At 36.2% G+C, this 18,317-nt stretch overlaps 2 protein-coding genes across 2 annotated transcripts in view; both read left to right on the top strand.

Moving 5' to 3' along the window:
• LOC111513750 (O-acyltransferase like protein) overlaps nucleotides 1-10,705 on the top strand; it is a 36,059-nt gene extending 25,354 nt beyond the window's left edge. The window contains exons 10-12 of the mRNA XM_074180907.1: nucleotides 3,578-3,749; nucleotides 5,385-5,527; nucleotides 10,310-10,705. Coding sequence (XP_074037008.1) covers nucleotides 3,578-3,749; nucleotides 5,385-5,527; nucleotides 10,310-10,462 — 468 coding nt within the window. The 3' untranslated portion in view covers nucleotides 10,463-10,705. The remainder of the gene's footprint in view (nucleotides 1-3,577; nucleotides 3,750-5,384; nucleotides 5,528-10,309) is intronic.
• Nucleotides 10,706-11,341: 636 nt separating this feature from the next.
• The window catches only part of LOC111513749 (nose resistant to fluoxetine protein 6), a 34,691-nt gene continuing 27,715 nt past the window's right edge, over nucleotides 11,342-18,317 (top strand). Inside the window, exon 1 of the mRNA XM_023169974.2 lies at nucleotides 11,342-11,499. Within this exon, the coding sequence (XP_023025742.2) occupies nucleotides 11,427-11,499 (73 nt within the window). The 5' untranslated portion in view covers nucleotides 11,342-11,426. The remainder of the gene's footprint in view (nucleotides 11,500-18,317) is intronic.

The following is an 18,317-nucleotide window of genomic DNA, read 5'->3' as shown; positions in this document are numbered from 1 at the left end:
CAGAAGTTTTAATGTCATAACTAGAGTGTCGACCAATTGGAATATTTCTTCTGAAGTGAAAGTTAACACTGATCGATTTAGAAGTATTTAGAATGAGTTTATTTCTTTGGCACCAGGTACTGAACTGATCAATAATATGTTCAGATTTGCTGATGAGTTGCTCAGCATTATTGCCTGCTATGGTTATCGTTGTATCATCAGCAAACATTGTGACGTAGCCTCCCTTTATATGTTGAGGAAGATCATTAACATAGAGAAGAAACAGTAGAGGTCCTAGAACAGAGCCCTGTGGCACCCCGAGTTTTACCGTCTTTGACTCAGATGTAACTCCATTGCAGATCACAACCATTTCTCTGTTTGTCATATAGGATTGTATCCAATTTATTATATTTCGTGGAAACCCGAACAATAACAGTTTTTTTATGAGAAATTCCGCGCATACTGTATCAAACGCTTTTGATAGATCGAAAAATAGTGGGATCACATAATTTTTTTTATCAATCTCTGTGTAAATATAATTCAGAAGATGATAGGAAGCTGTTTCTATAGATTTATTTTTCCTGAAACCATGCTGAGACATACATAACAGCCTATTTGATTCCAAATGATCCATAACCCTACGTGCTACAACTTTTTCAAATAATTTAGATATCGAGCATAACAAAGATATTTGCCTATAGTTGTCCCTTTCTGTGGGGTTAGATGATGTGGTGCTACAGGATTTTCCGGGTTTTCCTGCAGTTGAAAAAGCAAATGCGCCACTGGAATCAATGAAGCCGCCCCGGAGCGCCAATTAATTTTTATTGTTGTTTTTATTTTCATCGTTGTTTTATAATTTCACAAATACATGAAATGAAGACAGTAAGCCAGATGATGGTTTGTTCAATTTTGGATAATATGGTCTTCAGTGGATCTAAATTAATATCGCATTGAGTGCAGTGGGTATTATAATTTTCACATATCAAATTCATAGGAGACACTTTTCCAAGGTTGGATCTAGTGAAAGGGGTATAGAAACTGATCTCTACTACGAGTAGTAGCTCAAGGTAGTTCCTCTATCAGGATACACACCTACAGTTCTAAATGCAAGAAACTTCAGAAAACGCCTTTACTCATTTTCCAAGGTTTCTTTATGTACATTATAGAGAGGATACCAAATCAAAGTAGCATACTCTAACTTGGAGCGAACGAGATATGTATAAAGTATGGTTAAGGTGTTAATATTGGTGAATTATTTATAGTTGCGCAGAACAAACATTTTTCTAGCCGATACCGCGACAGTATTGGTGTGGCCAACAAATGTCAACCTGCTGTCAAACGTCACCTCTAGATCTTTGACAGCTCCTTCGCGAAGGAGTATTTCATCCTCGGAAGTATAAAAATACTCATTACTTTTGGCATAACGTGTTAAGGAGCAACCTTTGCATTTTTCAACATTCATTGCCAATTCATTGATTTGACACCAGTTATCTATCAGGTCTAATTGAGGCTGGAGATAAGAGCAGCTCTCTTAACTTGTGATAGATGAAAAGATCTTCAAGTCGTCAACAAAAAGTAAGTTGCCACACGAAAGCTCGGAGGTGAGGTCATTTATGAAGAAAAGGAAAATCAGAGGACCCAGATTGGAGCCTTGTGGCAAACCGGATGGTGATAAGTATCGTGCAGACGCAAATCCATTATAAAAAAACAACATTGATTTTCTGATCCAAATAAGATCGTAGGAGTTGAGTTAGTGAGAGATTTGAACCCATTTGAGCTATTTTCTCTAGTAAGATGGAGTGACTAATGCATCCATTTTCTAGTGAAACAGCTTACTGACTTCTACTTGATGGAAATCCATAATGTATTACAATAACAGATTATAGTTCACTGAACCACAACAGGTGTTTCGATATACAATATTTATACTGAATAAAGTCTACATAATTAGCATGACAATTTGAGTCATATGACCTATTTGATCACTAACAATTTTACATGAGTTCAGGAATGAACTTACTTATTACCATTATCCAAACAATATGAAAGAAATTTCACCAACTAATTGAATACTTAATGCTTGCAAAAAATTATGTCTTTGAAGATGATTCTGCTCTTGATATAACGATAGTTCGTGAAGACATTCATACACGGATTGTTGAAATAATGAGGTGAATATTCAAATTTCGCGGGAAATTTATTCATTTGTTCGAGTTGGTACACCCGCCTCAAACATATGTTCACATTTTCAGCTGTTTAATATATTTAGTTTGTTGGTAAGGGCCATGAAAGTTGGAAGTGTTTGCATGTTCGGCGATTTTCTGCTATCGGAAAAAATTGATCAAAGAATTTGCATCAAATTTCACGTGAGAAATGATAACAGTGGCATACGACGATTGTAATCTGAGTCAGAAAAATGTTTTCAAGTGGTACAAGTGTTTCACAGAAGGTCGAGAATATTTGAATGATGATGCTCGCCCTGTACACCCCAGCACGTCAACAACCGATGAAAATATTGAAAAAGTGAAGAAACTTGTCGTCTAGTCACTATAAGAGAAGTTTCTGAGGATATCGGCATATCGGTTGGTTCATGTTATGCAAATTGTTTGTGAATTTTGGGCATGGAGTCTGCGGCAGCAAAGTTCGTTCCAAAATTGCGGAATTTTGGACAACCGTTGAATGGACATCACTCAGGATTTACACAAAAGGGTCATAACTAGTGATGAATCATGGGTGTATGATTATGACTTCGAAACCAAAGACCAATCGTTTCAATGAAAGAGCCCAGTAGAGCCACGACCAAAGTACGTCAGCCACCGTATTCACCAGATTTGGCATCCTATTCCCAAGATTGAAGAGACTCATGGAAGGACGGTGGTTGGCGATGATTGAGGAGATGAAAACGGAATCGCCACGATAGCTCAAGGACATACCAGAAAGTGTATATCAGAACTGTTTCGAAGATTAGAAAAAACGCCGGCACTAGTGTGTTATATCTGAGGGGGACTACTTTGGGGTTATTAAAATAGAAATTGATAAATGAATATTTTTTGAGAAAGAAGAAAATTCACCTCATTTTTGAAGACAGCGAAGACCACAGAAATTATCTCTATCATTTCATTTTTTTATTCAAATGTTATATACTTAGGTGAGTTTGGAAATCTAGTTTAATTTTCAGTTTTGATGTTTTTTATAGCCATCTATATTTGTTTTGAGTAAAATTGAATTACTTATGTGTCTTTGAATCGTATTCCCACGAACTTAAAAACAAAATGCCAATTTGAGAGCAGCATCAGGAAGGAGCTTCTGTTTGCTTCTCATCATCAGACCTGATACTAATTTACTCACCAGTTGTTGAAACTGGATGATGCACTCACTTATTCAGAAACATAATCACTGATAATTTTGAGCATTTTGAATTCGTTTCAGAAAACATTGCCAGATTTACTAATCGAATGATTATTGAAATGAAGAAGAAAATAAAAATGTCTTGTTGAATTATAATTACTTAGTAGTTCCTTCTCTCAAATCATAATTTATAAATAGAATTGCATTAGTACAGTAACAAAATAATTCAATGACAATATTTTTATTTCAGTCATCTAAAATAATATGCTGGCTTGCATTCTTAGGATTACCCGTTTCGGTAGTTCTCGCTTCTTCTCATTACTATTCAAGATTCGTCAGTGCCATTTTGAGTGGTATTCTGAAACCATTATACGCTGTGGGTATAGCAGTTGGTATTCTAGGAATGTCCCAAGGAATAGGGGGTGAGTATTTGATTGACAACAAACATAAGAGAGAAAGAGAGAGGGAGATGAAGAAGAAATATAAAGGATAAGTATATAGAAAAAAATTGTGACATGGAAATATTCTTACTTTATTTTCACAACAGAGGTAAATGAATGTTAACATCAACTAGTGACTTCGCAGTCAACGATTATATCACTGAAGGTGTATGCCGCAGTGGCAGACGAAACATTTATGGTTCCTTTCGACTGTGGTATATATCAGCTTGAATTCTGTTACATCTAATATCATAAGGGAATCTATATATCGTGTCATTTGTTTGAGATTCAATAGTTAGCACAAACTTCCAACAAATGTAAGTGGAAAATATTATTGAACTATTACTTTATACTTCACGATTCAGTAACTTACCATTAATCGGTATGTATGTTAACAAAGAACTATGTGTTCTGCCACTACTTTTTAGCATGAATCACTGAAGAGTTTGTGACTCTCCAGCAATTTTTGACGTAGCTATAAAAATATTTTGCTTCACCAAAACCTCTCCAGTCTCCAATAGATAATCAGCAATAATATTCGATCTTTTGTTTCTTTTCATTATCGTTATTCAACTCATCGTTAAGAATTGTTACTGTTAATTCCGATTATTAGCAAAGAGTATATGAGTTTTCAGGATCACATATTCAAAACAAACGTATATGCCAACATTCTTATCATCTTCAAATAAATCACAACTTATATCAATGGAAATATAATTTTCGGCTTGGTAATGAATGTTAGTCTATCCAGATAATCCTGCAGGCCAAAATTTTCAGCTCTGGAATCTCTGGTGCAAGTGGGCTTCGTTGTGGAACATCCTCAACGGCAGCCATGATTGTCATCTCAATAACCACAGCAAACCTTAAAGGACATCTGAAAATCAGCTATGGATGACGTTTAAATTAAGCCATGCAGCGCTTTTCCGTTTCTGGTTCTGGTGAACGATCGTTTGAGCGTTTGCTGATCTGCTCGAGAAGCGCTTGATGCAGATTCTGCTTTAGTTGTTCAAAAATTTGGTGCAGGGCAGTTCCATCAGCAGTTTCCTGGTTGCACCACCTAGCCTAATAGTTTTGTTGATAGGACCAAGAGTTGAGAAACTGAGAAGTTCTTGCTATTGATCCGAAAGTTGGGGTTGTTAAGTCGATGTTCATCTTCTCTGTAGACTAAGCGTCAGCTTCTTCGGTTACTTTAATATCTATGAAGGGCTTCAGAAGTGAGGGGAATGTCCAGAACCTCGCATCATTTATTTTCTACGACTGTACCATGATACTATGTGTCAATAACGGTCAGTGTCATTCTTTTTTTCGGCACACACAATTCTTGCTCCGATCGTCATTTGAGAGGATTCCTGTATCCAGGGGTGATGCCTTACCTAGCAGGGGTTTTCTAATGCTCCCCTCTTCAGGGCGGATTTTTCTGGCTTCGGTAGCTAAGAGCATTCAATAGGAATTGTTATTTCCTTTCTTCTTCAACTCTCTCGAACTAATCAGTCATCACAAGTGTGAGATCAATTTAGGAGGATAATCATGTATTTCACGGAATATCTATTTCGAAATTGCTATAATAAAAATTGAATTTCAGTTAACTTTATTCTTATGAGTTCTTCCACTCTACAGGTATTGTCAAAAGAATATGTGAATGGAAACCAGCACTCATTTTGGGCAACCTCACCTATAGTACGTATGTTGTGCATTATGGAATAGTGTTCTACAGAACAGCAACAGCCAAACAGCCTCTATATATATCGGATTCCGTATTGGTAAGTATTTTGACTTCATTCGTGTAAAATATTCATCGTACAAATGAAGTTGTGGAGGTAAGGAACGCTAAAGTAATTCATATTGAATAGTCACATAGGTTCCCCAAGATTGGACAACTTGGAGAAAAATTCACAAATCATATAAATTATTTAAAAAAACTGTTTTATCAGCGATATTCCTATCTTGATGAAATTCTTCTTGTTTGTTTGAGTTCCACATAAAAATAACCATATCAATTGACATTCACAATTGAAATGAGAGTTGATGTTTCCTATCATTGCCAACAATTCAATTCTCTAACCCATATAGATTCCTTTTGGTCCTCAATAAATCCATTTCAATTTTATTCCCCACTGAATTTTGAATTTGTTGAACATGAATTTTTTTTTCTGTTCTTATTCTTTTTTGGTCATCGAGTTTTTATCTTCTGTGTCACTAATCAGAATGTTCACAGGTTGCCAAAGCTTTGAGTAATATTATTTTCTTTGAATATATTACTCAGTAATTCTGCTTTCGTTTCATATGTTTCAGACGTGAGCTAACAATTGTATTTGATTTCAATTTTTCCAGCAGTATAGTTGTTATTAGGGACGATGATTATTTGTCTGTTATTGAAACTCCAATGTTTGTTGGAACTGTCGTTGGCGTTATTTTGCTATACAGAGTGGTCCAACAAAAATTTTCTTTTTTTTTGTAACTTAACGCAAAAATGCTCGAAAAGGTCAATTTTGCTTCTGAGGGGGACACATTTTAGATGTATTTTTCTACCTGTGCCTTCAACCACCTAGCGAGGGTGAGTAACAACCCTAAAATTTTAAATGGAAAGTGAGGTCGAATGATATATCATTTGAAAGAGCACGAAATTATCTTTCCACTGATACCTAATTTGTTGTATTTCACTCAAAAATGTAGGTATTATGAAGAAAAACAACTACAACCCAGTACTTTGAAATGTGTAATTGACTTAGTAGAATCCTACTTCAGCAAGTGCTGGAAATGTGACCCATTTGCTTCCATACAACAATACAGAATTTGTTCAAATGTATTCCTAACATTCTGTAGCAAATCAGGTGTTATACTTCTGCACTCTGCTGTAATTAGTTGGCGAAGATCTTCTATGGACTCGGGCTGCGTAGCAAAAAATTTATTTTTCAAGTGTCCCCAAAGAAAAAAGTCTGAAGGCGATAAATCAGGTGACCTGGCAGGCCATTCGATGGGGCCTCTCCTTCCAATCCACCGCCCAGGAAACCGGTCATCTAAAAACTCTCTTACCGGAGCAACACGGTGAGGAGGTGCTCCATCTTGCTGAAAACCAATCATCATTATGATTTTGGTCATTTTCAATTATTTCTGTTACGAGAGGATTACCTAATATGCCATACCAGACATTGATTTTTTGAGGGTACTGGGTATGGACCTCTCGGAATAAGTGTGGGTTACTGTCATCCCAGTAACGGCAATTATGCCTATTCACAGCTCCATTAAAAAAAATATACTCTCATCGGAAAAGCACGTGTTGAATGATAGGTGCGGATCATCAATTAGTAGCTGGCTCAGTTGTTCACAAAATTGCAGTCTTCTATCAGAATCATCTTAATTGAGTTCCTGACTAATTTAATTTTGTACGGATGAAATTTATAGGCTTTTAATATCCGTATTATGGACGAACGGTAGACACCTGAGGCTGCAGCAAGCTGACGGGTACTTTGAGTATGATCCAATTCAACATGTCCCAAAACAGCGACTTCCACTGCTTCATTTCTGATCAGTTTCCGTGGCTGGTGTTTTACATTACAGACAGATCCGGTATCGACAAACTTTTGGACTAACTTGGCAACGTACGAATCATTCACATTTTTCCCGGGATGTCTGTTATCAAAGAGGCGAACAGTAATTCTAGCACAACTATTATGTTGATAATAAAGTTTAACAATTTCAACTCGTTCAGGAATGGAGTAAACCATTTTTACAGTAAAGCTGAAATAATTTCAAAAGCAACCGAATTGAATCAATGAACGTTTGTCTATTTTTGTACACTTATCTGCTGTTGTTATTTGAATCAAAAAACGCACGAGAGAAATTGAGGAATATAGTAATGATAAAAATGCCGTTTTTTCAGCATTTTAATTAACACCAAAAATATCGAGTAAATGTTCTTGCTTTTTTTATAACTATTCAAGTAAGTACAACAAATTAGGTATCATTGGAAAGAGAATTTAGTGCCCTTTCAAATGATATATCACTCGACCCTACTTTCCATTTAAAATTTTAGGGTTGTTACTCACCCTCGCTAGGGGGTTGAAGGCACAGGTAGAAAAATATATCTAAAATGGGTCCTCCTCAAAAGTAAAATTGACCTGTCCAAGCATTTTTGCGTAAAAATCACGAAAAAAGGAGAAAAGCAAGGTGCATACTTTTCGTTGGACCACTCGATATATGTTGAGCTCATGAATAGGTACATACAGTGTAACCGCAAAGTATGGAATAAGTTCGATATTTCCAAAACCAAAGGTCGTTTTACAAAAACCTGAAACACGTCGATTTTTAATTTTAATATTCTACATTTTACAATAAAATCACATTATACAGGGTGATCCATATTAATGTGATGACGTCATTGGTAATTTTTTTGAATGCAACATTTGGTGTCAGTTTTAGATAATCCGTAACGAGCTGATTCTGAAAAGGTATGATACTTGGGGTCTAACGGACAGAATTTGAAACATGTGCGGTTAGAAAATTAATTTATAAATCTAATAAAAGTAGACATTAATTAATTATTTTATATTTTTTTCTAATGATTAATTTAACAATGTGAAAGTAATCCAGTAATGAATAAATTACTTTATTTTGAATGTTCGAACTGTAGTCCTTGCTGTAGTTGACAGTAACCGTGCTAACAAGTATTTCTTATTAGTTTAAAAAAACTAGGCGGCTAGTTTTTTTTGTTATTATGAAATGTCATTATTTCGATTGACGTTCAGTAACTGTTAAATAGAACAGTAGTTGTTGTATTAATTGGTGAATTTTCTATAGTATTGCTTCGAATTAATTTGAAATAGTAATGAAATTAAGTGTAAAGCAAATAATTGAAATACTTATGATGATTGGCTATGGACACATATCGCGAACTCAGATGGGAGTGTGTAACTTATTTAATGAAAAATATACAGAAAGACGCATTACGCAGTCAGCAGTAAGTAAGATTGAAAATAAATTTCGAGAAACTGGTACAGTTGAAAATGCACGCAAATCAGGTCGTCCTTCTGTAAATGATGATAGAAAACTAGATGTTCTACTTGCTTTTGAAAAAGATGTGCACACTTCTGTTCGTAACATTAGTCGTGATTTCGATGTCAGTAAAACAACTGTACACAAAGTATTGAAATTGGAAAAATGGCATCCCTACAGGAATTAAACGAGGATGATCCAGATAGAAGAATAGAATTTTGTGAAGACATAATGAATAACTGTCACTGAGACCGTCTCCTCGTAAAAAATATATTTTTTTCTGATGAAGGCACTTTAACATTGAATGGTGGGGTCAACCGTCAGAATTGTAGGTGCTGGCCAAAGAAAACCCCTACTGGATGCGTGAGTATCATACACAATACCTGCAAAAGGTGAATGTATGGGCTCGTATTGTAAGTAACAGGATCATCGGACTCTACTTTTTCGACGGTACTTTAGACGGGCCAACATACCTTCAGTTTTTAAGGGGATATCTTGACCTACTTCAATTAATTTATTCCCCAGTAGAATTAATCCTGGAATTTTGGATGAAAGTTTATGGTTCCAACAAGATGGTGCGACTCCACATTATGCTGCAGATGTTCGAAGGTATCTAGACCAAATGTTTACGAACCGATGGAATGGTAGACGTGGACATATTGAATGGCCAGTGAGGTCGCAAGACTTAAATCTGTTGGACCCCAAGTATCATACCTTTTCGGAATCAGCTCGTTACGGATTATCTAAAGCTGATACCAAATACATGGTGTTGCATATAAAAAAATTACCGATGACGTCATCACGTTAATATGGATCACCCTGAATATTGAAATTTTGTTGTAAAATGTAGAATATCAAAATTGGAAATCGACGTGTTTTAGGTTTTTGTAAAACGACCTCTGGTTTTGGAAATATCGAATTTATTCCATACTCTGCGGACACACTGTATATCAGCTCTATTCAAAAATCTTCAATTGGAGATTTCAAATTCCTGACCAATTGGAAATTTTGCATAGAATTGAGCGTCGAAGTTCTGCTTCTCCCACCATACTTTCCAGACTTACCGCCAATCGATCACCATCTCTTCAGGCACTTTGATAACTTTCTCACCGTTAGAAATTTCGCTAATCAAAACTAGGCTAACACGGCCTTCGTTGACTTCATCGAATCCCATACACAAACTTTTCATGCTGACGGAATTAATTGATCTGTGTTACGTTGGCAAAAGTTTGAAGTAGTTTCATAAAAACAGACAAAACTTTTGAAAGCTAATATTATATTACGTGGAATTCAACAAAAATAATGTCCATTCCATTATTTAAATTTCCTTCATTTTCCTTGCTGCTTCTTGTATATTATTGATTTTTCAGATGGTGGAACGCTTAATATCCAAGAAACAGAATGGAACATCCTCACAAAAATATATTTCTTAGAATATTCATTTGCATTTCAATTTTCGAAAGTAACAACAAAAACAAAGTCAGAGACCTTTCAATATATTTCCACAAGAGATATAGGATGGTTAATTTACACAATTGAATATTTTTCAGATCACATCATTCATTTACGACGCTATTTTCTCTTTCTCCTGTGGATTCTTGATGCACATCCTTGTGGAAATGCCTGCATCTCAGCTGCAGAACAAATACGTTCCTCAAGTTAGGAAACAACGTGGATTGGATAAGAATAACAAAGAAAAATGAAGAAAGTATACTACAGACTCGAAGAACAGTGTTCTTAGAGTTTCAGAATAGAAGGGAAACAAGAGTCCAAATTTTTCAAAATGTTCCTAGTAAAGTGGCAGTTATTCACTCCTTAATATGGTGAAGTATTCAATATTTTCTCCATATTCAGTCAAATAATATTATTATTACTGAGTAAGGTATTTATTGAGTTACTTTGTTATTGAGAAATCGTTTTGAATGATTAAATCAGCTGTTGAAACATCGTGATTTTCATTTATATTCCTGAATAGTACAAAAATACTCACTAGAAATGTTTTGACAAGTCGGTACTGAAAATTTATTGAAATATGTGTGTTGAGGTTATTAAGTTGGTATTTTTAAACAAACTATACATGATAGTTTGGAAAATTCAGTTCTTCATATTCATGAAATAACTATGTTTCGCTTCGTCTAAATCTCTGTAATGGATATAAGTATCGAAAGCTTAGGAACGGCAATTTGATTCTGTTGGTGAAAATGTTTCAAAAAAACTATGGAACAGATTCACTTCTATTTTGGTCAGACACTTGAAAATTTAATTCTTCACTTTCCCCCTTCCCCAACTCGTGATAGATGTATTCATACAACTTCTTTTAATATAACAAGAAAATGTTGGTGGGAGATTATCTGCATTTTCGGTAGCTTGGAAGTTGCCACAATACTCTTTGAAACGACAAAAAAATGTTGTTGGCGAAACATTGAAAAATTCTTACTCAAAAAAATCAGCGATCAGCAAATCTGAAAACCAAACCCCCAGTGAATCACGTCCGTAAAACCTCACTCAGTATATAAGTGTTAAGAAAAGTCTACTCAATCTGTGTTGAAAGTTTTCAATAGCTATTATTTGGCCTTAACAATCATATTTCGTATAGTTTATGATCGTTGAACGAGCTGATAAGAATTCATTATATTTTCCTGAACATTTTAGTGTCAATTTGGTAATATGCTTTCGAACATGTTTTTTAACACATTATTTGTTATTATCGCCGTAGAATTTTCTTTGGGTGAAGTTTCTGGTAAGTGAACTTAATTGATATAATATACATTGTGTTTCTTTGAGTGTGCAAAAATAGAGATAATTCATGTAGGGTAGGGTGGTCGACAGTGGATCACCAATTTTTCAAACCCACATCTCGGAAAATAATACATAAAGTTTATTGAAATTTTGGATGGAGTTACATAGACTATACTCTTATCTAAATATAATAATTCAAAATCGGTCGTATTACAAGTAAAATATAAAAATAATATTCAATTTTTAGTGCACAATGATTCAGTGTTGACCAAGGGTGGTCTACGGTGGATCGGCCTACAGTTAACAGAGGAACAGTCACCAAGATTATTGCACGTATTTCAAAATGGAAAAACCAACTCATTTTCAAAATGAAAATATAGAAAAACAATATGTTTCCAAAAAGAATATGTTATGGAAAAACAGAAAAAATACATTTTCGAGATTAAATATAAGAAAATAAAAAATCAATGCATTTTAAATAGGGAAAAATCAACTGAGAATGTATAATAAGACTGTAGCCTAGCTGTACCACTAATTGTTGGATTCCGAAAGATTAATCTTACATCCTGTTCTTTGACAAACGCCTGGCACATCTGGAATACAAAATTGTTGCTGCTATTTACATTTAAGAAAGCTGACATAATATTCCATATTATGATTCGAAGTATCCAAAAACTTTGCAATGTAGAAAACCTTTTGCTTTCTTGTACAAAATGAAACGCACAAATTCATCTTGTTCTGGTTGACGAGCTAAGGGTTGTTCTAAACGCTTCTCAGTCAACATGTTTTCTTCGACTTCCGTTTCGTCTTCTTCGAACCAATCATTGTCATTGTCAGAATCTTGACACAATACTCTTTCATCATAGTCTGTTTCGGAATCACTTTGCAAAACTTGGACCTTCACCTTTTTTTGACTTCTTTTCTACTTTCAATTGCTTCTCTGGCCGTTGCTATTCCATTTTTTTCTGGAGTGTCGGTGGCTATGATTCTTTTTTCTAGCTCTCTTGATTTTCTTTTGTTGGTTCTAGGATTGACTTTCAATGGTGCCGTAAATTGTTCTGGTGATACAAAATTAATGTTGCAATTGGATGGTCCAGCAACAGCATCATCGTGTGATACCATCTAACCTGCGCCAAAATTAGACTGGACTGGAATCAGGCTGGCTGGGACCGGTCGATCTGTCACTGTGCTGGGCAAGAAAGCATCACTGGAAAATATATATATAAAAAGGGCATATTCCAGATTTCTGAAAGGCTTTCGTTATGTTGGAAATGGTCATTGATTTTGTAAAAGCTATTTCAATCAATTCTCCAACATCGTATATGGTAACTGGGCAACCTGGATGACGCATCAACCAAGAGTCCATGGCATTGTGGTAAAACTCTTGAACGGACCAAAAACTCCCAAATACTGCATTCTTGCTGATGTATGAGGATGAAGTGTAAGGACAGTAACCCGGGATTTTTTTGCCAAGTCAAGCGTCTCTATACTTAAGTGGGATTCGTGGTTGTCCATTATCAGAATACTGGGAGTATCCAGCGTGCTGTGGCTGTGCTTGATGTAATGCCTCATTACTTCAACGAACAGCTCATTGGTCATCCAACCCGAAGATGTTGTCAGGACCAGAGTTCCAGGTGTTGTCCCAAAAGCCATTTTGTTATTGACTTTTTCATGGGGGAAAATATTGGCAGGTGGCAATGCTTGACCACCAGCACTAATAATGTAGTAAGTTGTGCATAATGTTCTCTTTTCACCGCTGGTGACTTTGCACAGGTTCTTGTGGCCTTCCGGCCCAATGACTCTCTGGGGTTTTTGCACCGTGGTCGTTCCTGTTTCAACTAAGTTGCATATCCGAGTTTCATCTGCAAAAGTTGGACTACGCTGGATTACCTATTTCCAAATTTTCAAAAAATGTTTTGATAGTCTCTCCATTAAAACCCGTTGCCCTTCCGAGGCTGCAAGCCTCCGGTTTTCTAAGACTCAGATCGGAATGCCGTTGGCAAAAACATCGAAACCAGTCAACCCTCGCCAACTTCTCCACTTTCCAATTAGGTCGTATTTTGAGATTATTGATCATGGTGTTTAAAGGTGATTGACAATGTTTCATGATGAATTTCACTAGTTCGGACTTCCATTGTCTACTATATAAAATGATTTGAAATCCCTGACACAACTAAAAAAGAAGAATTGAAAATGAGTAGCTGAAAATAACAATTATATTAAGCAAAATAAACCTGAAATGAGATGATGATGAAATAAAATACAAGTAAAAATAGAAAAATTGAATAAATAAAAAATAAAGAAATGAAAAAAGCAATTAAAAATAAAAAGTGGAGAAATTCCAAGTCACGTTAGTTCATGACGTTTCGATTGTTAGTATCTACAATCGTCTTCGGGTGATGACTGGACTGATTCCTCCTAGGAGAAGTTAGTGAGGAAACAATGCCCAAATACAGACCGGAAACAGGACGAATATGAAGCCGCCAACGTCATCAACATGAGTTGCCGCCCGCTCACGGGAATAGAGGAATACTTGTTGAATACTGTTATTTCGCCATTACGCCAACATCTGTGCCCACTTTTGGAGATAATTACTGCAGTGGAATCCACCAGTTCCCTTATCGACCAGACCGATGCAGAAGAGTTCAGATGGAAATTTAGAGAACAGCTGGATTGAGAACCAGTTCCAACATCTAACATCAGCAATGAAGAACGTAGAGCTCTGAACGGCCTACGTAGAGACAACACCATCAAGATCCTACCTGCAGATAAAGGGAACGCTACTATGGTAATGGATACCGTTCTCTACGAACAGAAGATCGAAGAGGTTCTTCAGAAGGAACGATACACAAAGATCGTACGGGACCCTACTGCATCAATCGAAAGGAAGTTGTACCAAATCTTGAAAAAACACCAAGTCTATTTTTCGGACAAGGAAAGATCATCGCTAACACCGCACCACAGTAAGCCCCCTCACTTGTATGGACTACCCAAAATCCACAAGAAGGATGTTTCGCTTATACCGATCATCAGCTCCGGAGATTCGGCTACTCAAAACTTGTCTAGATTTTTACTTCCCTTAATACAACCATTACAAGGAGAAACATCGTCTTTTGTGAAGAATTCAAGGCATTTTGTCGAACTACTAGGATTAATTGAGGTTACACAGGAAGATCAACTAATTAGTTTCGACGTGGAAAGCTTTTACACCAACGTTCCGGTCGAAGAAGCACTCCAAATCATACAGAGAAAGCTATACGACGACGGGAACCTGAAAGAGGGAACGAATCTACCTATAGAAGTGATTATGGAATTACTAGGATGCTGGCCACTGGCCATTGAAGAAGCCCACAAGAAACCTCGAGTCTGGTTGAGATATGTTGACGACACCTTCATAATATGGAACCATGGCCTTCCTGAAACACATCAACAGCGTGAGACCTTCCATCACTTTCACAATGGAGAAGGAAATCCACAACGAATTGCCATTCTTAGACGTTTTGGTGAAGAGGACCGACACTAAGTGGGAAACATCTGTATACCGAAAACCCACTCATACGGGACAGTATCTGAACCTCGAATCCAACCACCATCAATCGACTAAAAGAGGAATCATTAAGACTCTAGTAGACCGTGCTTTTGGGCTCTGTAATACGAAGAAAGGTCTCGAGAAGGAAATGGACATCATCAAAAATGATCTTCAACGGAATGGCTACTCCAAAGCGATGGTAGAAAAGACTTTGGCTGAAAGACAGCAGGAGCTTCGCAAGGAAGAGAAGCCGTTACAACCAGTGCTTGCACTTTCCTACATCAGAGGATTATCGGAGAGGATAAGAAGAATTGGTTCCAAGTACAACATCAGAACCTGCTTCAGATCCGGTAACACTATCCGTAGCATCCTAACGAAAACCAGGCCACCAAACGCGGACTGCGATTTCAAGAATTGCATTTACCGGATACCCTGTGAGTGCGGAAAATCCTATATTGGTGAAACTAAGAGGCCATTGAGTGTTCGCATTGTCAAGCACAAGAAACACATACAGCTAGGGGAAACCAGCAAATCAGGAATAGCAGACCATGTTTGGACCCATCAACCCAACATCGAGTGGTCCCAAACTGAGATCTTGCACAGAGAGGAACATTGGTTTGGGAGAAAATTCAAGGAAGCCGCATACATGTTGTCCAACAACGTATTCAGCCAAGCCAGCGTAGAAATACGCAACATATGGAAAAATATCATCAAGCGGAAAATGGCCAACTCCCGCCATATCGGTCATCTCCCACGGAACCAGTAAAGCGGAAAATGGAAAGCGGGGATAAGTGAAAGCACTCGAACGACCTATGAATAGTCATCTCTCGGAGGAATCAGTCCAGTCATCACCCGAAGACGATTGTAGATACTAACAATCGTAACGTCGTGAACTAACGTGACTTGGAACCTCTCCACTTTTTATTTTTATTTTCTTTTTTCATTTCTTTATTTTTCATTTATTCAATTATTCTATTTTTACTTGTATTTTATTTCATTATTATCTCATTTCAGGTTTATTTTGCTTAATATAATTGTTATTTACAGCTATTCATTTTCAATTCTTTTTTTTATTTATTTTGCATAATATAATTGTTATTTTCAGCTATTCATTTTTAATTATTCTTTTTTAGTTGTTTCAGGGATTTCAAATCATTTTATATAGTAGACAATGGAAGTCCGAACTAGTGAAATTCATCATGAAACATTGTCAATCACCTTCAATCTTCTTTTTTAGTTGTTTCAGGGATTTCAAATCATTTTATATAGTAGACAATGGAAGTCCGAACTCGTGAAATTAATCATGGTCATTTGATAGGCCACCTGAGGACAATCTTTTGATGAAAGATCGTAAAATAATAGCGCAAATTTCTTGTAATAGGCTTTCAGTACTTCTTCTTGCTGGTCGGAAAACACAATATTCACAGCATAATTTTGAAGTTAAACGCAGCTGCACATTAGGTTTAGCAGCCCTTCGTCTCTCAGTATAACGTTGTAATGTCGTGAAAGAAACATCAATCTCTGTCGCAGCTTGGCGGATACTCGAACCTCCTTCAATCAGTTAAAGCGCGGTTTCTATGTGGGCCTGGGTGTGCTTGCCAATTTTTCTTTCGAAACTTTTTCTTCGAGACATTTTCTATAACTAAATTGACAAAAGTGGCATATAAAGTTCGAATGTAAGACCTGTAATCGCAAGTCCATTAACCTAATCAAAACTTCTGTGAAATGAATCATTATTCTTAAAAGATTTCAATTGGATGTGTTTTGAATTAGGTTTATTTGGGGAAAAAAGTTGTCTGAGAAGCCTCTCTATAGATTTAATTGGTTGAATTATGAACCAATAGGAGATGTTTTTGTCTATTTCATCGTGAATTAGGTTTACTGATGTTAGGTGGATCGTGATCCACTGTTAACCATGTGCACTGATCCGCTGTAGACCAACCCGTCATTTGATTTTCAAAATCTTGTTTTGACAAAACAAGTTGAATAACGAATGCTAATGATTTCTTGAAACGAAGAAAATATCCAGAACTCAATCATAGAAGAACTGATGAAATTACACAAAAAGTTTGACATACCTGATGATAAGAAATGGAGGCTCCAAAACACAAATTCAACTGTTAAAAATTCGACTATCAACTGAACCGCTCAGCTGGGAAGTGAGTCAAAGAGGCATTACATTACCTCTATCACGTGCATCTCGCCCAAGCGCCTGCATATAATAGATAAACCAATAACAGATTGATTTACTGTGTACCACTGATCCACTGTTGACCGCCCTACCCTACATTAATTTTTGAAAAATTCTGAAAGAATTCTGTATGTTATACATTATTTTTTAATGTTGTGATTTAATAATATTCAATCCACAATCAAATCACTTGGGCGTAATTTTTCTCAAACTAGATGTATGTTTTCAGGAACCCCCCAACTAAATTTTTGTTGTGATAATATCCAACGCAATCAACATCTATGAACGGAATAATTTCTTCATAAAAATCAATATGAGAAATATCTGAATCAATATGCAGATGAATTAAAATGTTTTTCTATCTACAACTCAAGAGTTGAAACTTTGAAACCAAATAGTTGCATCATTTTTACCGAAAGTGGACAAGATACAATATAATTTTTGTTTGAATAATAAATAGCAAGGTTGCAAAAGCTTTTCTTCAGAAGCTTGAGAAACTATAAATGTCATTAGTTTGGTCTTCTATTGTCGAATATTATATAAAATGATTTGAAATCCCTGAAAAAAGCTATATAAATGAAAAATTGACAAGAATAGATGATTATAACAATTATATTAAGCAAAAATACCCTGAAATGAAATTACATTGAAATAAAATACAAGTAAACAATAAAACAATTGAACAAAAAATAAAAAAAATCAGGAGATTCCAGGCCAACTTACTTCACGACGTTTCGGTTGTTAGTATCCACTATCGTCTTCGGGTGATAACTGGACTAATTCCTCCCAGAGATGACTATTTATGGGTCATTCATGACCGTTTGGTGAGAGTTGGCCATTTTTTTCCTTGGTTATGGGTTTCCATACGATAGCTTGGCTAAATACATTGTTGGACAACATGTATGCAGGTTTTTTTAATTTCCTCCTAAACCAGTGTTCCTTCCTGTGTATGATCTCAGCTTGGGATCACTCGATGTTATGTTGATGGGTCCAAAACATGCTCTGCTATTCCTGATATGCTGGTTTCCCCTCGCTGTGTGCGTTTCTTGTGCTCGACAATGCGGACTGTCAATGGCCCCTGAAACATATCAACAACGTG

The sequence above is a fragment of the Leptinotarsa decemlineata genome, unplaced genomic scaffold (genome assembly GCF_025532065.1).
Source record: "Leptinotarsa decemlineata unplaced genomic scaffold, Ldec_3_MD MMD2_tig00026307_RagTag_RagTag, whole genome shotgun sequence".
Classification (NCBI taxonomy): domain Eukaryota; kingdom Metazoa; phylum Arthropoda; class Insecta; order Coleoptera; family Chrysomelidae; genus Leptinotarsa; species Leptinotarsa decemlineata.
The sequence above is the reverse complement of the archived record's forward strand: the minus strand, read 5'-3'. Positions and strand labels throughout refer to the sequence as shown.